Source organism: Opisthocomus hoazin, chromosome 7, assembly GCF_030867145.1.
Source record: "Opisthocomus hoazin isolate bOpiHoa1 chromosome 7, bOpiHoa1.hap1, whole genome shotgun sequence".
NCBI lineage: Eukaryota > Metazoa > Chordata > Aves > Opisthocomiformes > Opisthocomidae > Opisthocomus > Opisthocomus hoazin.
In genome coordinates, this window is record NC_134420.1 from 1,500,733 (window position 1) to 1,523,682 (window position 22,950).

General features: G+C 66.0%; 3 protein-coding genes across 5 annotated transcripts in view; all 3 read right to left on the minus strand.

Annotated features, from left to right (window-relative positions):
* Positions 1–8: 8 nt before the first annotated feature.
* On the minus strand, positions 9–3,514 carry AGBL2 (AGBL carboxypeptidase 2). The gene is given in 13 exon segments (XM_075427364.1): positions 9–510; positions 610–676; positions 753–862; positions 944–1,041; positions 1,128–1,254; positions 1,377–1,527; positions 1,597–1,695; positions 1,697–2,112; positions 2,114–2,354; positions 2,417–2,582; positions 2,666–2,773; positions 2,835–3,275; positions 3,278–3,514. Coding segments are annotated over 13 exon segments (2,697 nt in total). The 5' UTR covers positions 3,504–3,514; the 3' UTR covers positions 9–63.
* A 242-nt stretch (positions 3,515–3,756) lies between these two features.
* On the minus strand, positions 3,757–14,543 carry FNBP4 (formin binding protein 4). 2 transcript variants are annotated; one of them, XM_075425206.1, is made up of 17 exons: positions 14,365–14,543; positions 14,031–14,111; positions 13,764–13,900; positions 13,403–13,607; positions 13,110–13,260; positions 12,897–13,020; positions 12,356–12,703; positions 11,872–12,088; positions 9,740–9,858; positions 7,221–7,325; positions 6,783–6,916; positions 6,360–6,457; positions 5,620–5,798; positions 4,972–5,199; positions 4,374–4,886; positions 4,126–4,283; positions 3,757–3,943 (listed from the first exon to the last, which is right to left on the minus strand). In XM_075425206.1, exons 1-17 carry the CDS (start codon positions 14,486–14,488, stop codon positions 3,853–3,855), a joined length of 3,012 nt encoding a protein of 1,003 aa, XP_075281321.1. In that variant the 5' UTR covers positions 14,489–14,543; the 3' UTR covers positions 3,757–3,852. The 2 variants fall into 2 exon arrangements, with proteins under 2 accessions (XP_075281321.1, XP_075281322.1); XM_075425207.1 differs by lacking the exon at positions 6,360–6,457 and having other exon boundaries at positions 4,972–5,282.
* A 503-nt stretch (positions 14,544–15,046) lies between these two features.
* Positions 15,047–22,950, minus strand: part of NUP160 (nucleoporin 160) — a 31,398-nt gene continuing 23,494 nt past the window's right edge. For both annotated transcript variants that reach the window (XM_075426280.1, XM_075426279.1), the window contains exons 24-35: positions 22,762–22,856; positions 21,926–22,022; positions 21,715–21,820; positions 21,066–21,226; positions 19,550–19,610; positions 18,726–18,836; positions 17,563–17,686; positions 16,627–16,728; positions 16,204–16,345; positions 15,910–16,035; positions 15,556–15,660; positions 15,047–15,451 (exon numbers count right to left, since the gene is read on the minus strand). In XM_075426280.1, coding sequence (XP_075282395.1) covers positions 15,365–15,451; positions 15,556–15,660; positions 15,910–16,035; positions 16,204–16,345; positions 16,627–16,728; positions 17,563–17,686; positions 18,726–18,836; positions 19,550–19,610; positions 21,066–21,226; positions 21,715–21,820; positions 21,926–22,022; positions 22,762–22,856 — 1,317 coding nt within the window. In that variant the 3' untranslated portion in view covers positions 15,047–15,364. The remainder of the gene's footprint in view (positions 15,452–15,555; positions 15,661–15,909; positions 16,036–16,203; positions 16,346–16,626; positions 16,729–17,562; positions 17,687–18,725; positions 18,837–19,549; positions 19,611–21,065; positions 21,227–21,714; positions 21,821–21,925; positions 22,023–22,761; positions 22,857–22,950) is intronic.

Genomic DNA, 22,950 nt, shown 5'->3' on the forward strand with positions numbered 1-22,950 from the left:
GCTGCCGCCTGCCCTCCCCGCCGCCGGGACAGCCCCGTGCCGGGGGCTGCACCCCGCGAGGAGTCACCGGTGACACCGCGGTGGTGGGTGCTTGGCGGTGGCTGCCGGTGCGACACCACGTTTGTGCTGCCGTCCAGCTGCGACCCTCCCGCGGCCATCGCCCGCTCCAGCCGTGCTGGGAGAGGTCACACCAGGGCCGGCTGCCGGCACCGCTCCCGCCATGCTGCCTCCCCTTGGGGTGCCGCGGGGAGCCTGCTGCTGGCGGGTTCCCAGCCTGGCCTGGGGGGTCCCAGAAAAGGGCTTCGACCCACGCGGAGCCCAGGGGTGCTGGCACCAGGCTGGGCCAGCGCTGGGGACATGCGTCCCTGCAGGACTGGCCCCTCTGGGCCCGGGTGGAGCATGGTCCGGGCTCACCAGGACGCTGGCACAGCTCCGGCGGACGGCGTTTGTGCGGCGCAGTGCGTTCCTCGCTCTCCGGCTCCACAGCCGCTTCCGCCTCCACGGCTCCGGCTGCGCCGGGTGGCAAAGCGGTGCCGGGGTGGCTGCACCCCGCGACGCCCCGCACCTCCCCGGCCCGCTGTCCCTCCCGCTCCCGGCCCAGGGACTCACCGGCCGGTCCAGGCCGCGGAGGTGAGCCGGGGGCCCGTCGGACACAGAGCTGTTGGAGCCGCTGGTGCTGTGGGGGGGAGATGGCCGCCTGCAGCCCCCGCCAGCACCCCGGGGGTCCACAGGCTGGCGTGGCCGGGACCTACCTGGACTCGAGCTCCGAGGGGGAGACGTCGCTCCAGCTGCCGCCGGAGCCCGGCTCCCGGCCCAGCCGCTGCCGCAGCAGCGCGTCCACCTCCGACAGGCACTGCTGGAACTGCAGGATGGAGCCGGCGTCACCGCTGCGGCACCGGCACCAGCCTGGCTGCCGCGGTTCGAGCCGCGGCTGCTGGCCCACCTTGGCGGGGTGGGGGTCGCAGAAGTCGAGCAGGGTGTCGCAGAGGTGGCAGCCCAGCAACTTGAGGTCCTCCACGGTGAAGTGCGAGCTCCTCCCGCCTGGAGGGGACAGGGGACAACGAAACGAGCCAGCGGTGGCTTTCCAACCCCAGCACCGGCACCCCCGGCCCGTGGCAGCCCCTCACCCAGCGTGGAGCCGCCGAAGGCCACCTCCATGGTGTAGCTGTTGGAGATGCCCATGCGCCACATGACGACCCTGCCCGTCCCTGCTTTGCTCCTCTGCACCTTGAACTTGCAGCCGGGGAAGGAGAACTGGGGCCAGCCCCAGGGGGGTCAGCGGGGCTGCGTCCCCCTCCCCGGCCCTGCCGGGACGCCAGCCGGTGTCGCCGCGAAGCTCGGCGAGGACAGCGCTCCCCGGCTCCGACGCCTCCCGCCTTGCTGGGAGCGTTTTTGCTCAGCATCAGGGGGAAGACGCGCTGGCGCAGCCGCGCCCCGGCACCATCGCAGCCGTACATGAAGACATCGTTCTTCCGGCTGTGCCCATGGAAGTCGCAGTACAGCACCACCTCCCGCTCCGCCAGCAACCTGGATCAGGATCCGGCCGCCGGCATCACCGCGGCACCGTCCCGCCGGCTCCCCACGCCCGCGCCTCACCTCTCGACCACGCCGCGCAGGTGCCACACGCCGGGGAAGGCGCCGCGCAGCGCCATCCCGTAGGCCCTGTTGGGGTCACGGCCCACCAGGGAGCACCTTGCCCACCACCACCCCGTCAGGATTCAGCATGGGCACCACCTTGAAGACGAAGAGCCGGCGCAGGAGCCGGGCGTCGGCGTGGGCGCTGAGGAAGTCGAGGAAGCCGCGCATGGCCCAGGAGCCGCCGCTCTCGCCGGGGTGCGCGCAGGCGCTCACCACCACTGCCCGCTTGGCCGCCGCGCCGGCGGGGCTGGTGATGGTCAGCAGGTAGACGGTGTTGCCGGCCAGGCTGCGGCACAGCGCCCGCACCGCGCAGTACCGCGAGCGTGCCGGGTCGCCCGCCAGCGCCCGCTGGTAGCGCTGCAGGTCCGAGTAGGTGTAGGGGTAGGAGTGGGCGAAGAAGCAAGTGTCGCCGTCCTGGGGGAAGCGCGCCGTCCAGGAGAGGCGGAAGGCGAGCGGCTCCTCCCCGCCGCCCCGGGTAGCAGCGGACGTCGGCGCCGACGCGGCGCCAGCCGATGCCGCGGCTCTGGGCGTCGCGCTGGGAGTAGAGCAGCGGGCGCGTGCCCTCGCCGTAGAGGCTCTTGGGCTTTGCCAGGTTGGCGATGGTGAAGCGGTAGAGGGGGTCTCGCCGGGTGTTTTGGATGCGGAAGTAGAACCACTGGGTGTGCTTGGCGGTGTACAGGTCCGGCCGCAGCGTCAGCACGTACTCGTAGGGGCCTCTGCGCGGCGGGAGGGGCCACGCTCCGGCTCCCAGCCCCCCCAGCACGACCCCCTCGCCCACCAGCCCCTCGCTTCCACTTTGACGGCTTTCTGGAGGTTGCCGCTCTCGAAGCGGGACTCGAAGAGCAGCGTGGTGTCCTGGGGGCCCTCCAAGGGGCCCGCCGGCGAGGAGAGGGGGCCCGGGGCCCCCCCGGCCCGGGCGCGGGTGAAGCAGGAGCCTTGAGGCGCTGCGGGGGAAGCCCCGAGGGACGGCGGTGGGGGCCAGGGCAGAGCAAGGGGGCACCCGGGGGTGCTGCCCGCTCGCCGCTACCTGGGCTGAGGTGGTAGACGACGGTGCCGCGCTCCTCACTGGGGGCGGCCGGGGCCCACTCGTGGCCTGCGGGCTGGCAGAAGGGCTCCGGTTCAGGGGGCACCCACTCTGGGGGGTGGCAGGGTGCTGTGGCCGCGGCAGGGGTCCGGCGCAGAGGAGAGGGGGGGACGGTGGGAGCGCTTGCTCGTCTCCTTGATGACCTCGCACTCGACGGGCCAGCAGGGAGCAGGCAGCGGGCCCCGCGCCAAGGGAAGGGCGAAGAGAGCCCGTGGCTCCCCCGGGGACCCTCGGTGCCGCACCGAGGGGCCCAGCGTACGTCGGCCAGGGGCTGGCTCTGGCACCCAGGGGGCTGCAAGGGGACCGGGAGGGTCTGGGGGGCTCCGGCTGAGCACGGGGAGCCCAGGCTGGGAGGGTCGGGGTGGGGCCACCCCAGAAGCACCCCCCACCCGAGGCTGAGGGGAGCCCCTGCTCCCGGGGCGGCACCAAGCCCAGTGCCGGGGGGCTGCGGGGGTCTCACTCACAGCTCCGCTCCCGCTCGGGACCCCGCAGGCAGCCGGGGCCGGTGCTGGCCGTGCCGGGAGCCGTGGTGGGGGGCTGCTCGCAGGGGCCCCCCTGGGCTGCGGGGCTCTTCGGCCCGCCCGTCTCCTGGCCTTGGGGACAGCAGGGCTGCAGCCGCCGCGGCGAGAGGCGAGGGGCTGCGGCCCCGCGCCCAGCGCTCACCTCGGAAGTAGCCGTAGTAGCGCAGGTGGCAGCGCATGAAGCCGTCGTAGGGCTCGGGGCCCAGCCCTCCGCCAGCCCCCCGCTGCGCCCCGTCCCCGGGGTGCCCCGAGGCCCGCATGGCTGCCAGCGGCGCGGTGCAGCGCTTCTGCGGTGCCGGGAGAGGGGACGCGGTCGCTGAGCGACCGGACGGGGCGGTCCCGGAGCCGAGCTGGGACAGGAGCCAGAGGGATGGCGGCACCCTGGCAGGCACCCAGGGGAGCTGGGCCACAAAGAGCCCCCGTGGTGTCGGCCCGAGCCAGGGCCACCACGCACGCTGGCCCCAAACCATCCCCGGCCGGGCAGGGATGGCTCCCCATGGACCAGACGGCAGGTCCCAAACTGCTACAATTTATTGAACAACGGTCAAGGGGGGGGGGGTCGGAACTGTACATCTGTAAAAAAAAAAAAGAGGGAGCACGGGGCGCGGCTCATGTGCTGGACGCGGTTTTCCTCCGCTTCAGCCGCGCTCGCCAATCCTCCGGCAGCGCCTCGAAGTTGGCGTTCCTCTCCGCCATGCCACTGCGGGGACAAAGCCGGGGGTCAGCACGGGGGTGGCACGAGGTGACGCTCCCCCCGCCACCCTCGTGTGCCCCACGGGGCCGGAGCTGCGGCCCCCCGCTCTCTGCTTTTAGAGGGGACAAGGCAAGGTCTGCGCCGTGCCACGCGCTGCCGGCGCCGCGGCAGCCTCCCGGCGCCCGTACCTCATCAGCTGCTGCTGCTTCCACTCCTCGATGCGCCGCTGGGCCGTGGTCTCCCGGTCCTCCTCGCTGGAGCTGGAGTTCTCCTCCTCGTCCAGCTCCCGCTGGATGCTCTGCCATTTCTTCACCAGCGAGGGCATCTTCGTCTTGCCCTTCTTGCCCTGCGCCACAGACACAACACCGCGCGGTGAGGGCGGCCGGGAAGGGCGAGGGTGCCCGGCACGGGACCGCCGCAAGAGCACCCGCCCTACCTTATCCTTCCGCCCCTTCCTCGGCTTCTCCTTCTCCGGTGGCGGCGGCGGCGCCTTTGGAGCGGGAGGCGGGGGCGTCTGGGGCGGCGGCGGTGGCGGCTGCTCGGCGGCGGGCAGAGCCCCGCGCGCTGGGGCCGGCTGCGCGGCGGCGGGCAGGCTGACGGGCGCGGTGCACTCCGAGTAGCTCATGACGGAAGGCGCGGCGGGCGCCGTCACGCCGAGGTAGCCGGACTGCAGGCCCAGGGCGGCGGGTGGCGGGCCGGCGTGGCCCGGCGCGATGCGGAGGCCGGGGCGGCCCTGGATCTCGGCCTGCAGGCGCTGGCGGGGCCGCAGGGAAGCGAGGGGCACGGCCGCGGGCTGGTACTTGCCGGCGGCCATCAGGGGCTGGCTGTAGATGACGGGGCAGCTGCCGATGGTGGCCGTTCGCTGCATCAGCCCCGGGCTCATCTCCGTGGCTTTCCTCTTCTGAGGCTTGGCCGAGAGCAGCGGGGCCGGGCTCGGTTCAACGGCGCCCTGCAAGTGAGCGCCGACGTGAGCCAAGAGGGCCGCGGCCCGCAGGGACCCTTCCGCGCTCCCGGGGCGGTCGGCGGCTGCTCACCTGGCTGCTGCCGGCAGCTGGGCGCAGGAGAGGCTTCAGCGGAGCGTCCTCCGTTCCCGGGGCGGGCGGCTCCTCGCCCCCCTCGTCTTCCATCTCCACTTCCTGGATCTCGCCGTCTTCTCCGGGCGGCGGGGGCGGCGGCGGCGGCGGCGGGGGCGAGTCCGGTGGAGGCGGAGGCGGCGGAGGCATTTCCAAAGGCAAGGGAGGTTGGAGGACCGGGACAGAGGACTGAAGCAGAGTCCAAAATGGAGTGAGCGGCATGAGAGACGTAGCGGGAACTTGGCCTGAGAAGGATTCTTTACAAAGGGAGCCTGAAGAATACATATTGACACGGGCTTGAAAACCCACGCTACGGACCGCGCTGCCCGCTCCTGCCCGCCGCCCCCTCGCCAGGGCCCCGCCTGGGAGCGGGCAGGCAGAGCTCCGGCCACGGGCTCGACCGCCGCGCCGCACGCCGCCTTCCCCAGCACCGCCGCGCCGCCTAAAAACCGACGGGGACGGCTCGGGCACGGCACTCGTCCCGGCTTCGCTGGAGCCCGGGGAGGGAGGCCAGTGCCTCCGCGTCCTGCCGGGGCACCGCGACCCCCCGCTGCGGGGCCCGGAGCCCCCCACCCGCGGCGACCCCCCGCTTCCCGCCCCGCGCTGTACCTGCGGAGCGCTCGGCGGGGTCCCCGGCGCGCTCTCCTTTGTCTCTTGGAGGTGGTTTAGGAGGACCGTCGGCTTTTCCGTCGGTGGCCCGCTGTCCCTCCTCTTCGTCCTCCCCGTCGGGGAACTCCCATTGTGACTCTCCCGAGCGCTCGTTAACATAGAAATAGCGTCTATGCTCCCTAAATCACAAGAAAGAGAAGGAGCCTTCAGCTTCCCTCCCCCGCCAGCGACACTCCGAGGCGGGCCTGCCCGCGACAGCGCTGCGCTCTCGCAAGGAAGACCCTCTGCGGCAGGGCCGCCGCTCTCCCACGCGCGACAAACAACTTTGAGGACAGAGGCAGGAGAGGCCCGAGCCGGCTCGCTCAAAGCTATTTGCTTCGCTGGCTGCGCGGACGTCGCCCCGAGCCCCCCGCTCCGAGGGAGGGGAGGGCCGAGCGGGCAGGCCAGCGCGCAGCAGAGCGACGTTCTCCCTAGCAGCGGGACTTTCAGCCGCCGCCTCGGCTGAAAAGTCGCCCTCCGAGCGAGAGGCACCGAGGGGAAGAGCCCAGGGGAGAGCAGCGGCTGCTCCCCGACCCCGTGGTGCGCGGAGGTCGCTTTTATGATACTCTCGGTGCCAAACACACAGTGAATGCTAGAGAGAGGGAGCGGATCTGGGAGCTGAAAAACAAAAGAGCAAAGATTTCAAACCAAGGAAAATTCATCAAGGAAGCCAAATAGACAAAGAAATGTTTGGGTCTGACCTGCTGGCCGGAGACAGAAATCTTGTTCTTCGTTCCGGCGTTGAGTTGAAGTTTGTCCTTTGTCAGAGCTGTTGGTCAGAAGAGGTGATCCAGAGATCCTGCAAAGTTCACAGAGCTCTCGCATGCGCGACCCCCCAGGCCCGCCCTCCGCAGCGCTTTGCACTCGCGAGCGTGAACGCCGGCTCTGTCCGATCAGGGAAATCAGCTCCGTCTCAAAGCACTGAGCACTCCGTTTGGATCCTCCAGTTTGGCGGCCGGCCCAAACTCTGCGAGTGCCGGACGTTTCTCTGCCTGCCCAGCACCGCTAACAGAAGCTGCTCTCGGTCTCCCAGAGGGACGGCGCCACGTCGTCGGGTGGTGATGGTCACAAATCATGTCTGAGATGCCAGAGATGAAAGGTGAGAAAGGTAGGAGAGCGCGTACCTGTCCCAGTGGCAGGACCAGCCTTTAGGGGTGGCGTTTATTTCGTATTGTTTTAGCTGTTCGGCTGCGTCTTGGAGTTTGCGTTTGAGGTAGTTTCCATTGAGAGCACCTTCTCGCCAGTCTGCAATGCGGGTCTAGAGGGCAAGAACCGGGGGAAGCCGTTGAGGGAGGCTGCGAGCGGCCCTCGCCACGGGACTCGAGGTCCGGGAGGACTCCCTTACGGCGCGGGGCTCGGGATGGGGGGGCCAGGAGGAAGACACCGCCTCCGCGCAAAGCCACGCTCGCCCGCCGCGGAGGAAGGGCCCTGCAGAGACGGGCGCGCGGCGCCGTGCGGTGCCGCCGCCGCGAGGTTCACGCAGCCGCCGGCGCTCGAGCGGCGGACAGTATTTGATCCGCTTCGGAACAGAAGGCCGGAGCGAGGGGCGAAGGCTCGGTTACCTCTGTCTGCAACAGCAACATGTGGAAGTTGGAGATAGATTGTCTGTTGATGCCCAGGAACTCCAATTTACTAGTCAGAGTATTTGCCAGCTCTCCGATCTGAAACTGCCAGGGAGAAAGGGGAGAGTAAAGAGCCGCCCTCGGGTAGCGTCACCGGGCTGCTGCGGCCCCACGCCTCGAGGCCTTCCCCGGCGAACGCCATTCGGGACGGCCCGCGGCCCCTCGGCCTGGCCTGTGCCACCCTGAACGCGTGCGCCCGTCACCCCCTCCTTCACGCCCCGCTACCTCCTGCGCCCCAGAGACGGGGTCGGTGCGGGGTGGCAGGACGAGACCCCCCCCTCCGCAGCTGCGGGAGGTGCCAGGGAACCCCAGCTCCCTCGCGCGGACCCTTCCCTGCTCCCAGCCGCAGCCCCAGCGCGGGCACCGCTCCGGAGCAGCCAAAGGAGGGTAACGGGCCCGGTCTGCTTCGGCGCCCCGGCCCCGGAGTTACAGCAGAGCAATCGCCAGGGCGGAAAGCGTCCATCACAACACTCCAACCATTTCCCAAAGGGAAGGGGCCAGGATCTCCCCTCCGGCTCCGTAAATCGCTGCTTCCCGCAGGAACTAGCCGGGAAGCGCAGCGGAGGGGCAGCAGCTCTGGATTTACTCCCAAGCACAGATTGGATCTACGCTAAGCTTCAGGCCGGCCCGCAGCACCCACCGCTGCTCAGCCCCAGCGTCCCGCGGGAGTCAAACCTCCGCTGCGGGCGGTGACACGGGGACCCCCCGCGTCTGTCCCCCGACTGAGGACACTGCATGGCAGCAGCGCCGAGCCAGATGGCAAGCAAGAGCAGAAACGGGGCGGACGCCTGCAAGCGGCATCACGATTGCTTTAAAGAGGGCTCTGAAAGTGTCTTTTTTTCCCCTGCGCTCTTCAGAAGAGGCTTCGGAAGGTCCCCGAAGCCGACAGCGCGGCCTCTGCCTCCACAGAGGGGGACGGGCCGGACAGACAACCCCGAGGCAGGGAAAGGAGTTCCCACGTTAACGTGGCTACGGAGAAGCCAGGGAAGATCCCATGGCAGCGGGTGACTTCGCAGCGGAGGACCCGGCGGATCTCCTGCAAACCAGAGAGCCGGCGGATGAGAGGTTACCCCGAAGCGGTGAAGCGAACGGTACCGGTTACCCCAGCAGACGGCATTCCTCCGACAGCTCTAAAGGGATCCTGCGTGGGAAAACACCGCGCGACAGCGCGCAGTCCGTCAGAGCACCGCCAGCACCAGGAGACAGCACGGGTGACAGCCGGGAAGGCTTTGGGCAGCCACCTGGGGCACCGCAGCCAGCGAGGGCCTGCCGCAGGCTGCTTTTTTTCAGTTTGTTTTTTTAAATGAATGAAAAAAAATGGGAGCAGCCTCGTGTAGATGCTGTACTGAGGGAGGGCTCAGTGGCTACATCGCATCTCAAAACTCTGCTCGAGTTCCGTTACGGGAGAGATGCTGCATCTGTCACCAGGACGATACACGGAGCCCTTCCCTTTCACGCTGGAAAAATGATTAAGCGGTGGGAAACGAGGGCAGGACCAGAGGTCAGCTGTCGCTGCGGGGCTCCACCACGAGCCAGCGATTCCCCATCCACAAACCATCCGGCACAGGGAGGTGAGAACGTCTGCTGACAAAACGGAATTGCTCCGGAGCCAAACGGAGCGCTGCAGGGGATCTCGGGTAACCAGCGGCCGGGGAATCAGGACAAATAGAGAAGATCTCCCCTGCCACCCTGCGCAGCCGTCACTCGGAGCCTGCAGCTCCGCGCGTCACTACTACGGCTCAGGAAGGGGCGCCGGCAATCATCCAGCCGCGGCCAAACAGAGCGGACCGAGGCTCGGCAGAGAAAACACCAGCACGGCGCTGCCGAAATCCCCAGCGCTTCCCCAGTTTGCATCTGACAAGTTCAAAAAGCAATGCCGGGCCAAGGGCGGAGCGACAGGTACTGGCAGCTTCCAGACACCGAGGGATTACGGACGAGGAGTCTTCAGCCTGGAAACGGGACGCCTGAACGGGCAGGCGCCGGAGGACTGCAACATCGTTATTGGTGAGCAGAAAGTCAAGACAAAAGCGTTTGCTCTCTCGGACGACCAGACCCCGGGCTCCACCTTTACCCCCCCCCTTTATTTTAATTTTTTCTTTTTTTAAACACTTTCAAGCCTTTGCTGCTGGCTCCTGCTAGAGACAGGACACGGGGCTGCAGAGATGCTGGCCCGGTGCTGCAGGGCCGTTCTGTCACGGGGCCAGGGTTTTGTTTAGTTCCAGTGGGGGTACGGTGCTTGTCCGTGGTGAGCGGACAAGGCCACTCCGGCTGGGCCGAACCCACAGCCCGCAGGCCAGGTGTCCCCGCTGGCCGGTGGCCGAGGGAGCCAACGCGTCACTCTGCGCTGCCAGCGGCATGGTGAGCCCCTGGGCGAGCAGCCCAGCGGCCAGGGCCTGGGCGAGCGGCCGAGCGCCCAGCCGCGACGGATCTCACCGACACGCACCTCCGCATCTCCGTACCTTTAGGTCCTGCTCCTCCTCTTCCACTTTTGGTGCCCCTTGGGCTTTTGCTTTCTCCTGGGGCTCCTCAGACTCTGCCTCTTTGTCTGAATTCCCATCAGCTGCTTCCGTGCTCACTGCTGCGGGAGAAGAAACGACGGGTGAGCCCTTCTGCCCCCACCGCCACGGCGCTGCCAACAGCCGGGTGCAGACACCGTGCCGGGGAGGGCAGGGAAGAGCCGGGGCCTCTTTCCTACAGGAGCCGGCGACAGGAGCCTGAAATCGGAAAGGAGAGAGAGTCACTGCCTCTGCGGTGTGATGGCGGGGGCCTCGCGGCAGGACAGCGCGGCAGCGGGGAGGTACAGGAGCGCTAACGCCAGGCAATCGTGGAACTGTGGCCGTTTAATGATTTGTCAAGAAAACGTAACGAGGATGAAATGAGTTGAGACAACGTCAAAGACTGACGAGCTCCCAAGAAGTCATTCGGGCTGTGATGTTTTGCCTTGGCTGCACCATGGGGTGGCAGCGACCCATTCCCTGTCCAAGCAGCAAACTCCAGGGAGAGGAGTTATTCCACGGACTCCTAAAGCCCTCGGGGGAACAAAGCCACGTCCCGGCGTGTCCCAGCGCTCCAGGGCAGGACAGATCCCTCAGTCACCCTCCGGCTGCAGGGGGCTCAACGTCAAACCGGCTGTTTCAGAGTTAACAGCTTCCCATTCCTCGGGGAAGTGGGAAACCAGCGCTGCCGGGAGGAGCCAGCTCCTCCCGGGGAAATCCCTCTGAGCCACCCCGACAAACGGCGGAGTCGCGCCTCTGCCTGAAGCAGACGCCCACGGGGCCACAGCAACCCGCGCCTGGGGCGGGCACTGTCGCCCACTTCCGCGGGACGCAGCCTGCTCCGGGCTCAGGGTGCTTCCGTGCCCATTTTTTCCCTGGGAAAAGCAGACATCTCCCCCTCAGCCAGCTTCCTGCGCCGGAGGGGCTGCCTCCCGCCGCGCCGCAGCCTCGCCGCGGGGTCGGAACAGGCAGCGAGGCGCGGGCCGTGGCGGGATTTCATCAATCAACACGCGCTGAGCAGCTCTCAGCGTCTGTCTGGCCACAGGCTGAGAAACCGCGGCCGCAGCACGGGGGGGCACAGCGCTACCGGGAGCACGAGCTCTGCCGAGGGGCGGCTGCTGCGCCAGCGACGCGTCCTGCGCCCGGCACCAACCCACACGCGAGGCAGAATCACAGAATAGTAGGGGTTGGAAGGGACCTCTGTGGGTCATCTAGTCCAACCCTCCTGCCCAAGCAGGGTCACCCAGAGCAGGCTGCACAGGACCTTGTCCAGGTGGGTCTGGAATATCTCCAGAGAAGGAGACTCCACAGCCTCCCTGGGCAGCCTGGGCCAGGGCTCTGTCACCCTCAGAGGGAAGAAGTTCTTCCTCGGGTTCAGCTGGAGCTTCCTCTGCTTCAGTTTGTGCCCGTTGCCCCTTGTCCTGTCGCTGGGCACCACTGAAAAGAGCTTGGCCCCATCCTCCTGACCCCCACCCTGCAGATATTTAGAGGCATTTCTAAGGTCCCCTCTCAGCCTTCTCTTCTCCAGGCTGAACAAGCCCAGTTCCCTCAGCCTCTCCTCGTAGGGGAGATGCTCCAGTCCCCTCCTCATCCTCGTAGCCCTCCGCTGGCTCCTCCTCGCGCCAAGGTCCTGCCTCGCCCCTCCCGCACAGCGACGAGCGCGGAGCCGGGGAACGCCTCGCCCGTCTGCCACCAGGCAGCTTCGAAACGGAACTGCGACGGAGGAGCGTGACGGCTCCCCGCGTACCACGGTGCCGGGGGGAGAGGGGAAGGCGGCGGGACGCGAAGCGGCCGTTACACCGCTTCTGCTCCTTCTCCTGAGAGAGCGCTGAGCACCGGCACGCTCATTTCCTGACAAAAGCGCCGAATGCGGGCGCTCTCCCGCGCGGGCTCTTTAATTAATTGGGATAACGGAGAGGAGCTGGCAGAGCACCGGCTTATCCCAACAGCGGTGACGGCCACCCCTCGGGGCCTGTCCCCTGCCCCGCGCACGTACCTCTGCGCCCGTCCCGGCTCCTCTCCGCATCTTCGGGGAAAGGAGACCCCGGGTTTTCCGAACGCCCGCTCCTCCCTCCGAAGGGAGCCTTTCCAATTACCTGCTTCTCCCGCTTCCGGGCTCTCCCGGCCCGTTCCCGTTTTGCCGGAGCCTCGACTGGCGGGTTCGGGGCTGGCGGCTCCGACAAACAGTTTCCATTTCCCTCGCTTCGAGGCCAGCCTGCGGGTCGCGTCCTGCGAGGCCGACTGGCTGCCGTCGGACAGCGGGCTGGAGCCCGAGACGCTGCCGTCGCCTTCCTCCAAGGCACGCAGCTCCGCCTGCAAGAGACGCGATGGCGAGCGGTGCTCAGGGGCCTGAGCCTCTCCTGGAGGCTCGCAGACCGAGCAAGGCTTTGCCAGCGGCTGCTGGTCCGCGTGGAGCCGCCGCTGACCGGCGCCCGGATCCGCTGGGAGCCCACGCCCGCACAGGAGCCGCGCCGGAAGCGCAGGGTCCCTCTCCCGGGGGACGCAGGACAGAGGGGCAAACGTCTGCTGCTCCCTGTTTACCCCCCTGCAGCCTCCTCTCTGCGGTGATCAGGTCCTTACCTTCTTCCTCTCCAGCACCATCTCCAGCTCGAGGGTGTCCTGCTCCTCCTCTTCCTCGGCGCTCTCCCCCGACTGCACCACGCTGCACAGGTCCTCCTGCAGCGCGTCTTCCAGCGGATCCCGGCCGGGTTCCGGCTCTTCGGGGGGAGCCGCCGCCGCTGCCGCCTCTTCTGCTTTCGCCTCCTCTTCCGCCGGCAGCTCGACCTCTTCTTTGCAGATCACCTTCCTCCTCCAGCGCTCCTCTTCCTCCTTCACCACGTCGGGCAGGAGCGGTGCCAGGAGGGCCGCGGCCACCCCCTTCTTCTCCTCCTCGCTGTTGGAGAGGGCCTGCACGCCTTCGTTCACCTCCTGCAGGCCGAGCCCCGCGTCAGCCCCCCGGCAGCAGCCGTGGCTCCCGGCCCCACGCCTTCCCCAGACCGCAGCGGAAGGAGCCTGCGCGGCCCCCTGCTCCGAGGGGGCCCCTCTTCGGGCTGCGAGGGAGCGGAGAGACCCCCCTGCTGCTGAGGAAGCCCCGTGGGCAGGCAGAACCCAGCGCACTGACCTTCTTCACCTCACGCTTGGCCAGGCCGGCCCCGCGGCTGACGCTGCCCGGGGCGGCCCCCTTCTCCGGCGGGTACAGCTCGGCGCCCGCCACGAAGCCGCCGTTGGTGCCCGCCACGGTGCCGCTGAGGAAGAGGAGTGGGAGTGAAGGGCAGGCGCGGGGACAAGGCCCCGGCATCTCCCCCCACCCCGCGGGGCCGGGGGTCTCTCCCACCTGTGCTGGTAGTGCTGCAGGCCCTGGACCTGCGTCGCCAGGTACGGCGGCAGCTCCCACGTCACCTCGTTGCTCTGGGTGTTCCAGTAGTAGTAGCAGCCGGTGTTCTCGTCCCACACCTCCTGCCAGTCGCCCATCTCCAGCTCCCCCACTGCCAAAGGGGGGGGGGGGGGGACACAAGGAGTCACCCACGGGTCACACCGGTTCCCCACGCCGCTGCCACCCCCACCCGGGCGAGCACAGGGGGACCGGCAGCCCCCCACAGCGGGGACGGTCCCACCCCAGGCGCTCACCTCCCGCCAGCGAGCACTGCGTGTCATAATGCCACTCCGGGGCCGGCGCAGCGCCCGCGTCGTTGGCGGGGGCCGAGGCCTGGCCCGAGCCTGACTCCTTCGGCTCTGGGCGGGGAGGCGTGGGGGGCAGCGCGGAGGAGGAAGAAGATGAGGAGGCGGCGGTGGGCTCGGCTGGCTGCGGAGGAGCCGTGATGGCATCGATCTCCTGCGAAAATGGCGCGGATTTGAAATCCCACGGGAGGCGAAAGCGGAGCTGAAGTAGTTATAAGCGGAGGGAAACGTCTCGGAGCGTGAAACGGCCCCCATTCCACCTCCCCCCCCCCCTCGGAAGGAGGAATTCGGCTCCCGGAGCCGCGCTCACCGCCAGGAAGTTCGCCAGCGTGCTGTCGATGTCCGCCGAGCCGCTGCCATTCGCGTCGGCGGGGCGAGACGGCTTCTCCGGCGTCTCGCCCTCTTCATCGTCGCTGTCTGCATAAGCGCCGAGCAGGCACAAACCTCCTGCCCGGGGCGTGGGGGGGGAAAAGAGACCCTCAGCGTGGGGGAACCCGATCCGACCCCCACCCGCCTTGGGGGGGGTCCCAATCTGAGACCCCAAAAGTGAATTTAAACCCGCAATCGTTAGCGGTACCTGTGGGCTTGACGGCGGCGGGGGCTGGGGGGGGCGGGTTGGGCGCGCTGCGGGGGGGCTCCGCCACCGCTTCGGGTTCGTCTGTGAGGGAAATGGCGGTGAATACGGGGGGTGCTGAAGGCGGGGAGGCGGGGGGGGAGGCGGGGGGGGAGGCGGGGGGGGAGGCGGGGGGGGGAGGCGGGGGGGGAGGCGCCCCCCCACCCCCCCGCCTCCCCCGGTACCGGTTGTAGGCCGCAGCGCTACGAGTAGGCCGCGCCGAGGCCTGCGCTAGGCCGCGCCCCGCCAACAAAGCACCCCCCCCCCCCCCCTTTCCCATCCCCATCCCCGCCGTTACCCGGTTCGGAACCCGACTCGACCCCTTCCGCCGGAGCCGCGGCCGCTTCATCTCGGCGGGGCCCGGGAGGGGACAGCTGCAGGATGGGCCGGCGGCCCGGCGCGCTGCGGGATTTCTTCCCCATGGCGGCGTGCGGGCGGGCGGGCGGCGGGAGCGTCGCCTCAGGGCTGCGGCCGCGCATGCGCGGTGGGAGCGAGTGGGTGGGGTTGGTGCGGGTAGGCGGGGCTTCGCGGGAGGGCGGGGCTTCCGTAGGGCACGCCCCCGCCACTCATAGCCGCGGAGCTGCTGCTTCAGGCGAACCCCGCGCCCTTCGGGGCTGCAGCTCCGGCCTAGCCCATAGCGCGGGGCTGCAGCCCCCCGCCCTCACAGCTCCACCCCGACCTATAGACCCCCCCCGGGCACCTATAGCCCCTGCCCAGCCCTACAGCATGGTGCTGCCCCCCAGGGAGCCTAGACCCCGGCCCCGCATCCCAGCACAGCGCCGCTCCTGCGGGATACAGCTCCATCCTGACCCTATAAGCGTGTATTAGAGCTTGGTCGCCTATAGCTCGGCCACCTATAGCTCATTCTTGGCCCTATAGCTCGGTGCCACCCCCCCGCCATAGCTCCGTCGCACAGTGCTGTCCCTGGGCCCTATAGAACAAAGGCTTTGCCCCCCCCCGCGCCCGAGACAGGCCCGTAATAACGCTTCAGTTTTATTAAAGTTCATCCAAAACCACCACAATAAATAAAAGAAACGCCCGGAGCTGCCGCGTAGGGTGCAGGGTGGGAGTAGGGGGGGGGGGGCCACCGCAGCCCGGTGCTCTGCTGAGTGCCAGCCACCCCCCGCGGGGACACGGACGGCGAGGGGACAGGCCGGAGGGGCACCCCGCCTCCCCAAAACTGGACCCTTTCCGGAAAAAAATGAGCGAAACCAGCAGCACCGGCCGAGCCCAGGACGGCGCCTGGAGCCGGGGTCCCGCGGGGGGTGGCCGAGGCCGGGTGGGCGATGGCGGTGCCGCTAGCTGCGGCGGAACAGGAGATCGCGGGTGGCCACGCTGACCTTCTGCTGGTAGTCCTCCATCTTGTCGTGCAGCTGCTGATAGAGCTGGGCGAGGGGCAGAGAGGGCATCAGCAGCAAGCACCGCACCCCACGCTGTCCTGCTCCCCCCTCCCCGTGGCTGGGGCACCTTGCGGGGGGTCCCCACCTACCACAACGTTGTGCTGGTTGGCGGTGCTGTCGCGCAGGGCCTGGAGCAGCTGGTCGATGGCGGTGTAGGGCAGCCACACCATGGGGGCCGTGGCGGACAGCGGGAACTGCAGGGGGAGAGCAACCCTTGTGCTCGCAGTGAAAACGCAGCGTGGCGCAGCCACGGCGAGGGAAAGGCCCCAGGCGCACTATCGCAACACGTGCTTGTCGTGATAGTCCCACTGAGGGGTTCCCTCCCCCTGCGATGGGTCACCCACACCCGTTTCTCCTGGAAGCGCCGGGACCCAAGCTGTGGGCACAGCACCTGAGCCCAGGAACGGCGTCCCCGCCGCGTCGCGGGCCGCGGGCGCGCTCACCTCGATCCCGAAATACTGGTGCCCTTTGCCCAGCACGGCGTCGACGTACTCCAGGACCAGCTCGGCCGCCTCCTCCAGCAGATCGTAGTTCAGGTAGAGACGCAGCAGCTCGGCGGCGTCCACTTTCTGCCAGGCAGAGAGGGAAACGTCGGCCAGGGAAGGCTCCCGGGAGCCGCCCCGCTGCCGAGAGGGACCCGCTCCAAGCCGCAGTAACAGGCACAAGGATTCCCGGAGCTGGGAAGGGGTTGCAGCGAGGGGGTGCCCGTTGAAGCCAAGGCCTCTCCCTGTCCTCACCTTGTAGCTGTTAATGAGCCAGTTGGGCAGAGGAATCCCGTGCGCCAAGAGCTTGTTGATGACGCAGCGGTGGTACAGGCTGTTCTGGGACGGGTAACGCTCCAAATAGGACGACAGCAGCCGCCAGGCTTCGTCCGTGGCACTGCAAGGCAACGTGTCCCCTCGGAAGCCGGGCCAGCAGCCCCTGCCACCGTCTGCGAGGCCCCGGGGTGCTCCGGGGGACCCGTCCCGCTGCCTGGGTTCAACACGTGCCCAGCGATGGCGCGGCAACACGGCTCTCCTGCTGTCCCAGTCCCCCAGGTCTGCTTTCAGGGGGTTTTAATGAACCTGCGACCCCCTCTGGGTTCCTGCAAGGCTTCTGCCCCCAGAAGCGACTCTCACGAAGCGCGGTTCCGCGCTCCTCCCCCACAGACGAGGACCTACCTGGACTCCTTGGTGCTCACCAGGGCGGAGAGCTGGTTTGCTGCTAGCCAGTCCCAGGCCTCTGCCTGCGCTGCCTCCCCTCCCAGCTGCAGCTTGATGCACCTGCAAGGCAGAGCGGGGTGAAGGTGGGTGCCTGCGGCGCGCGACCCTTCCACCCCGCCTCGCCATGGCCACCAGCACCAAAGCCACCCCTCGCAGGGCCATTCCCAAGCAACAGCTACGAATTAGCAGGAAAAGAAGGCTACTGGAGTGATTCCTGAGCTGCTCCGAGTGCCAGAGAGGAATTAATGACGACTCTGATATCAGTCAGCAAGCTTTAGGGCCTGAGCTTGGGCAGGAGACGCCCTCTGTGCGTCCAGCCACGGCAACGGGTCGCAGCAGAGCTCCTGAACAACTCTGCGTCTTCTCCTCCGCCTCTCGGCGCTTCCAGAAGAGGAATCCTGGGGTCAGGGATGAGGCACGAGAGCCAACGGCTAGCACAGAGATCAGACAGCAGAGCAAGCGCTCTGCCAGCCGCTATCTAGGAGCCGCTCAACGGCTTGAACAGATCTTCCGTAAGCCGCTCGCTTCGTACCACAGCGGGAGCGCGCCGTGAGCCAGCTCACCAGGAAGGTCTCCAGATGACGGCTGTGTCTGGGTCGGGACCACCTGGACTGCCAGATGCCAGCTCTCACCTCGGACACTGGGCAGAAATCTCTCCCCTCCTTGCTCAGCAAGGCTCCCTTATTTTCCCTTTTCAGGTGCGAAGGGCAAGTCCCACCCCAAAACCACGGAGCCAGCGGCTGCGCCCGGCGTTAGCAGCCACGGCGAGCAGACGGGTCAGGACAGCGCCGGCTTCTGACCCCGGGGAGCTGCCCGCTGCGCCCTGCCCAGCGTCGCACGCAGTCTCTCCAGCCGCGCGTCGCCCGAGGCGGGGAGGAGAAGCTCGCTACGTACTTGAAAGTGAGTCCCTCAAAGATGGGCGTCAAGGGCAGCTTGAACGTTTGGCACAGGGTGATGGCGGTGTCAAAGAGGCCGGCCCGGACCAGGAGAGCCACCGTTTCCTCGGGCGTGGAGTTGCCTGCAGGGACAGGCGGACCAGGTAAGCGCCTCCCCCAGTCACACCCCAGTGCTTACTGGGGCCTAACCCCGTGCGTTGCAGAGTTCCCTGTGGTAACGGTGCAGTGTTAAACACCCTGCAGCAGCACCTCCCGTCGCACGGCTCGAGGCTTCCTCGGCCTGGGGAGCATCTCACGAGCCCCAGTGCCATCCCCGGAGGGGCTGCACACAGCGGCAGCGACCCACGGAGCCGTCCCTGATCAGGCACCAGCAGGAGAGGGACACGGGCAGCCACGTAGGGCCCGGAGCCAACCGCTGCCACTGTGTGGGTGGGCAGGGAGGGGACAGCCCTGCCACTGGCGCAGCACGCCCGTATCCAAGCGGAGGCGGCATCAGCGCAGGCAGGAGGCGAGATGACACCGCGGCACTCGGCTCCCTGCGTCTCCAGCCTGCCCTCAAACCAGCTGCTCGATGCCTTCCCTGCAGTCCCTTACTGGGAAGTCATCTCCTCCTGGTACTTACAGGGGAACAGCGCGTGCACGTCGCGTAACGCGCATCGGCGAGGGGCAGAACGCACTTGCGGGGTCAGGGGGGGAGAGCTGCAGCTTCCTGCTCCCCAACAAGGCACAACCCGGACGAGCTAACACCGCGTCGCGGAGCAGGATTGTCCAGGACAATAATTCAAGCAAGTGGGTTTTTTCTAGGGCTTTCTAATTCTTTTTGATCTGAGGGCGATTTCCAGCAAGCCAAAAAACCGCCTTTTTGTCTCGACTGATGAGCTCAGCCCCAGCCCCGGGCAGATCATTACCAGAGTTCAGCAAAGCCAAAAAAAAAAAAGGTGGAAAGCTTAAAATTGGTTCTCCCGATCTGCCTCTCCGAAGCTGCTGAACTTGGCAGCAAGACTTCACACGAGGGAGGCGAACTGAACAGCCCCTGCCAGCTCCTGGGTTTGTCTCTGGGTCAGAAAATTGCTGCTTCCTCACCCAAACGACGACGGAAAGCTCCGGAACGAGCCAACGGCCCAGGGGAAGCGAGAGGCGGCCGCGCCGCGTCCCTCTTACCTGCCACAGCCGCTGCGGACAGGTCGTGCTGCACCAGCGTCAGCCGGATCCGGGCCAGCAGACACTCCCTCTCCAAGTCCTCCAGCTCCAGGATCTCGATCTGGCGAGTTGCTGTAACAGACGGACGCGAAGGGCTCTGAGCAAAAAGGGCTCCTGGGGCATCGTGCAAAGTGTCTGCAGCCCTCTGCCATCCCACCGCAGGAGGGGTCAGGGCGTGCTGCCCCCTCCTTGCTCCCCTGAGCTGTGCCCATCACCTCGAGACAAGCCTCCTCTGCTGCAGATGTTGCCCAGTGGTTGGTAACGGCTGCTGCTCTGACTGCCAGGCATATGCCGCAACAGAGCTCATCAGAAATAATTGTTTTAAAAATGCCTGTCCTGAAATTTTTCTACCGTAACGCTGAGGATTGTGAGTCTAACCCGACCCCACCCCCCTGCGCGTCGGCAGGCACAGGCAGAGTGGAGGTCTCACCGGCAGAGACTCACACCTCAGCAGGGTGACAAACACCAGAAGTCTTCAACAACCAGAAACTGCCTCACAAAGGCTTTTTTTTTGTCTGTTTTAATTACAAGTTATTTCCACTGAAAGCAAAAGCGCTGACAAGACATCAAACTGCAAGCTCCTTGGGGAACAGCACATTGGAACTGGGAGACACCAACACTGGGAGAGTCGCCTTAGCTGACAGCCCCCCAAATTACTGATCTGACAGAGGCAAGAGCTGCCCCGAGCCGTCTCCCAGCTCACGGGGTGGCAGCCGAGCCCCGAGGCCAGGGGAAAGGCTGCTCTCTGACCAGAGCCAGAGCAAGCGCCGGGGCTGGGCACTTACTTGGAACAGTCGTGCACTCCCCATCGTGGCTTCTCTTCGGGGACGCTCCCGGGCGTTCGTACTTGCAGGAGGAAGAAGCAAAGAGAGGGTTTATGCCCACGTGGTTTCCAAAGGACAAATCGCCTCGATACAACCCAGCCCCAACGCCAGCTCCCCGTCTCAGGCCTCGGTCCGAATCAGAAGAGCCACACAACCGTGGGCAGTTCAGGTTACGCTTATCTCTGGCCATCGGAAACACGGCACAGCGTTCGCTGGTCGGGCTACGGTCACCGCCTCCCCGCAAACAGATGGGAAACGCAAGCCACGTTACAGTAATTCTCTTTTCTGACTGGTACTCCCGCTGTTCCGACTCCCCCAGAAGATTTACTCTGTCTTCAGCGAAAGGGGAGATACTCCCACCTATACACACCAGCCCCCTCCCAAAACTTGTCCCACTTCCACCCTGCTCCCACGAGGGGCAATGACACAAGGGTGACGGACAGGGCCAGTGTCTCCGCTGAGCGAGGCAAGACAGCGCTGGCCAAGATGAGAGCAGTAGATTGAGGTGGCCAACACCTCTGTCCATCACATGGGAAAGGATTCTGGAAGCTCCTTCCCAAACGTTCAGCTCTGAGTGTGCCCACAGTCAGTAGCTCAGGCCAGAGGCTTCGCAGCACAGAATCACAGAACGTTAGGGGTTGGAAGGGACCTCTGGGGTCACCCAGTCCAACCCCCTGCCCAAGCAGGGTCACCCAGAGCAGGCTGCACAGCACCGCGTCCAGGCGGGGCTGGAATATCTCCAGAGAAGGAGACTCCACAGCCTCCCTGGGCAGCTTGGGCCAGGGCTCCATCACCCTCAGAGGGAAGAAGTTCTTCCTCATCTTCAGCTGGAGCTTCCTCTGCTTCAGTTTGTGCCCGCTGCCCCTTGTCCTGGCGCTGGGCACCACTGGAAAGAGTCTGGCCCCGTCCTCCTGACCCCCACCCTGCAGACATTTAGAGGCATTTCTAAGGCCCCCTCTCAGCCTTCTCTTCTTCAGGCTGAGCAAGCCCAGCTCCCTCAACCTCTCCTCGTAGCAGAGATGCTCCAGTCCCCTCCTCATCCTCGTAGCCCTGCGCTGGACTCTATCCAGTAGCTCCTCATCTTTCTTGAACTGGGGAGCCCAGCACTGGACACAGCACTGCAGATGGGGCCTCACCAGGGCAGAGCAGAGGGGGAGGAGAACCTCCCTGGACCTGCTGGCCACACTCCTCCTGATGCACCCCAGGATCCAATCGGCCTTCTGGGCACCCAGGGCACGCTGCTGGCTCATGGTCACCCTGTCGTCCCCCAGCACTCCCAGTCCCTCTCCGCAGAGCTGCTCTCCAGCAGGTCAGCCCCAGCCTGTACTGGTGCCTGGGGTTGTTCCTCCCCAGGTGCAGGACCCTGCCCTTGCCCTTGTTGAACCTCATCAGGTTCCTCTCTGCCCAACTCTCCAGCCTGTCCAGGTCTCGCTGAACAGCAGCACAGCCGTTCCAACGCAAGCTCAGCGTTCCCTACCACAGCTCCCGAAGCCGGCTGCACGATCCAGGCGTACTCCGGGCGGATCAGCCGTAAGCAGTTAATGGCGGCGAGGAAACAGTTCCCCTGTTTCTGGAGCCCTCGCAGCGTCCGCACCTCCCTGCCCAGCCGCATGCCGTACTCAAACATCACCGTTCCGGCTGAGGAGAGAAGGGGCAGAATAGTAGGGGTTGGAAGGGACCTCTGTGGGTCATCTAGTCCAACACTCCTGCCCAAGCAGGGTCACCCAGAGCAGGCTGCACAGGACCTTGTCCAGGCGGGGCTGGAATATCTCCAGAGAAGGAGACTCCACAACCTCCCTGGGCAGCCTGGGCCAGGGCTCCGTCACCCTCAGAGGGAAGAAGTTCTTCCTCATCTTCAGCTGGAGCTTCCTCTGCTTCAGTTTGTGCCCATTGCCCCTTGTCCTGTCACTGGGCACCACTGAAAAGAGCTTGGCCCCATCCTCCTGACACCCACCCTGCAGATATTTGTAGGCATTTATAAGGTCCCCTCGCAGCCTTCTCTTCTTCAGGCTGAACAAGCCCAGTTCCCTCAACCTCTCCTCGTAGCAGAGATGCTCCAGTCCCCTCCTCATCCTCGTAGCCCTCCGCTGGACTCTCTCCAGCAGCGAGCCCACCCCGAGCCTCACCCTTGCGGTAGTTGTGGCGGTAGATGTGGAAAGCGTACAGCAGCTCGTAGTAATTGTGGGTCATCAGGTCCACGGCCCGAGCGTGCGATTCGATGATCCCCACGACCTGCAAGCGCACAGAGGCTCCGATGGGTCGGCGATCCCTTCCAAGGCAGCGGTGGTGCCCCGCTTCCCCCCGGCGCGGGCGGACCACCTCGTGACGGAGGGTTACCTCATTGTGGAGGTTCACGTAGGGGAACTCCACCAGGTCCTGGAGCTGGGAGCGCTCGCAGAGCACCACCACTAGCTGGCGCAGACAGTCCAGCTGCCTGCGGAGAGAGAAGCGCGACCGGAGCAGCGCGAACGAACCCACCTCCTCACCCACCTCCTCGGCGCAGGCTTTAAGCCACGAACGCGCCGCTTTGCAACGAGCTCCGTAGGTTTTTTTTCTGGTTGAGAACCAAGAAGTCCCTTCAGAATTCTCCTGTGCTAGAAACAGAGAGCCTGGACAGCAGAGAGACCTTTGCAAAGGTCTCTCAGGAGCGCAGTGTCCCTCCCTCAGCTCTGTTTGGTGAGGTTTTATTCAGCATCAATTAAAATGCACTCTTGCTTCTCCTCTGAACGTCTGTTCCAGCCACTCCTGCTCATCCCATCCTCCTCTGCTACGGTGAAGCTTCCTCCTCCCAGCTCACCTCCCAGATGGTGCTCCAGCTGAAAATTCAACTCCGAGTCTTTTCTTTATTAAACTACACTGACCGGACTCCCAAAGCTTTCCAACACACAATGCCACACGTGGTCCTTCAGCCTTTCTTTTGACCCTTCCCTGAACCAGCTTTTTTGTTTTTTACCCCCCCGTTTCCTTCTCTGAGACTGTGCCAATCCCAGCTGCTCTTACCAAAATGAAGGATGCCTTTTTAAACAAACCTTCACAGATGCTAACACAGAACCCCCTAACACGCCAGCCACGTCCTGCCCTGAATCGTCACCTCTTCCTTTCAGTTTGATGGAAAAATTGGTACACGGACCTCCGAGACCCGCGAGCAAACGAGGCACAAAACGGTCGCCCACCTGCTGGGATCTGGGTTCTGCGTTAAGGCTACGTATGCTTCGCTGTTGTGTCCCAAATCCAAGTGATGTTTGAAGATGCAAGTCCTCAACGTAGCCTGAAAACACCAAAGAGCACGTTTCGAGTTACACAACGGAAACGCAAGCCCCCTGTAAGCTCCCTGCAGACACATCTTGATGCAAAAGGAGTGA

What these genes read in the sequence shown, in the direction of transcription:
- FNBP4 (XM_075425206.1), bottom strand. Translation starts at nt 14,488, where the DNA reads ATGGGGAAGAAATCCCGCAGCGCGCCGGGCCGCCGGCCCATCCTGCAG. An exon ending in CGAGTCGGGTTCCGAACCGG is followed by an intron (nt 14,112 to 14,364) that starts GTAACGGCGGGG and finishes TTTCCCTCACAG; the next exon opens with ACGAACCCGAAGCGGTGGCG. An exon ending in AGGAGGAGCAGGACCTAAAG is followed by an intron (nt 7,326 to 9,739) that starts GTACGGAGATGC and finishes TCTCCCTGGCAG; the next exon opens with TTTCAGATCGGAGAGCTGGC.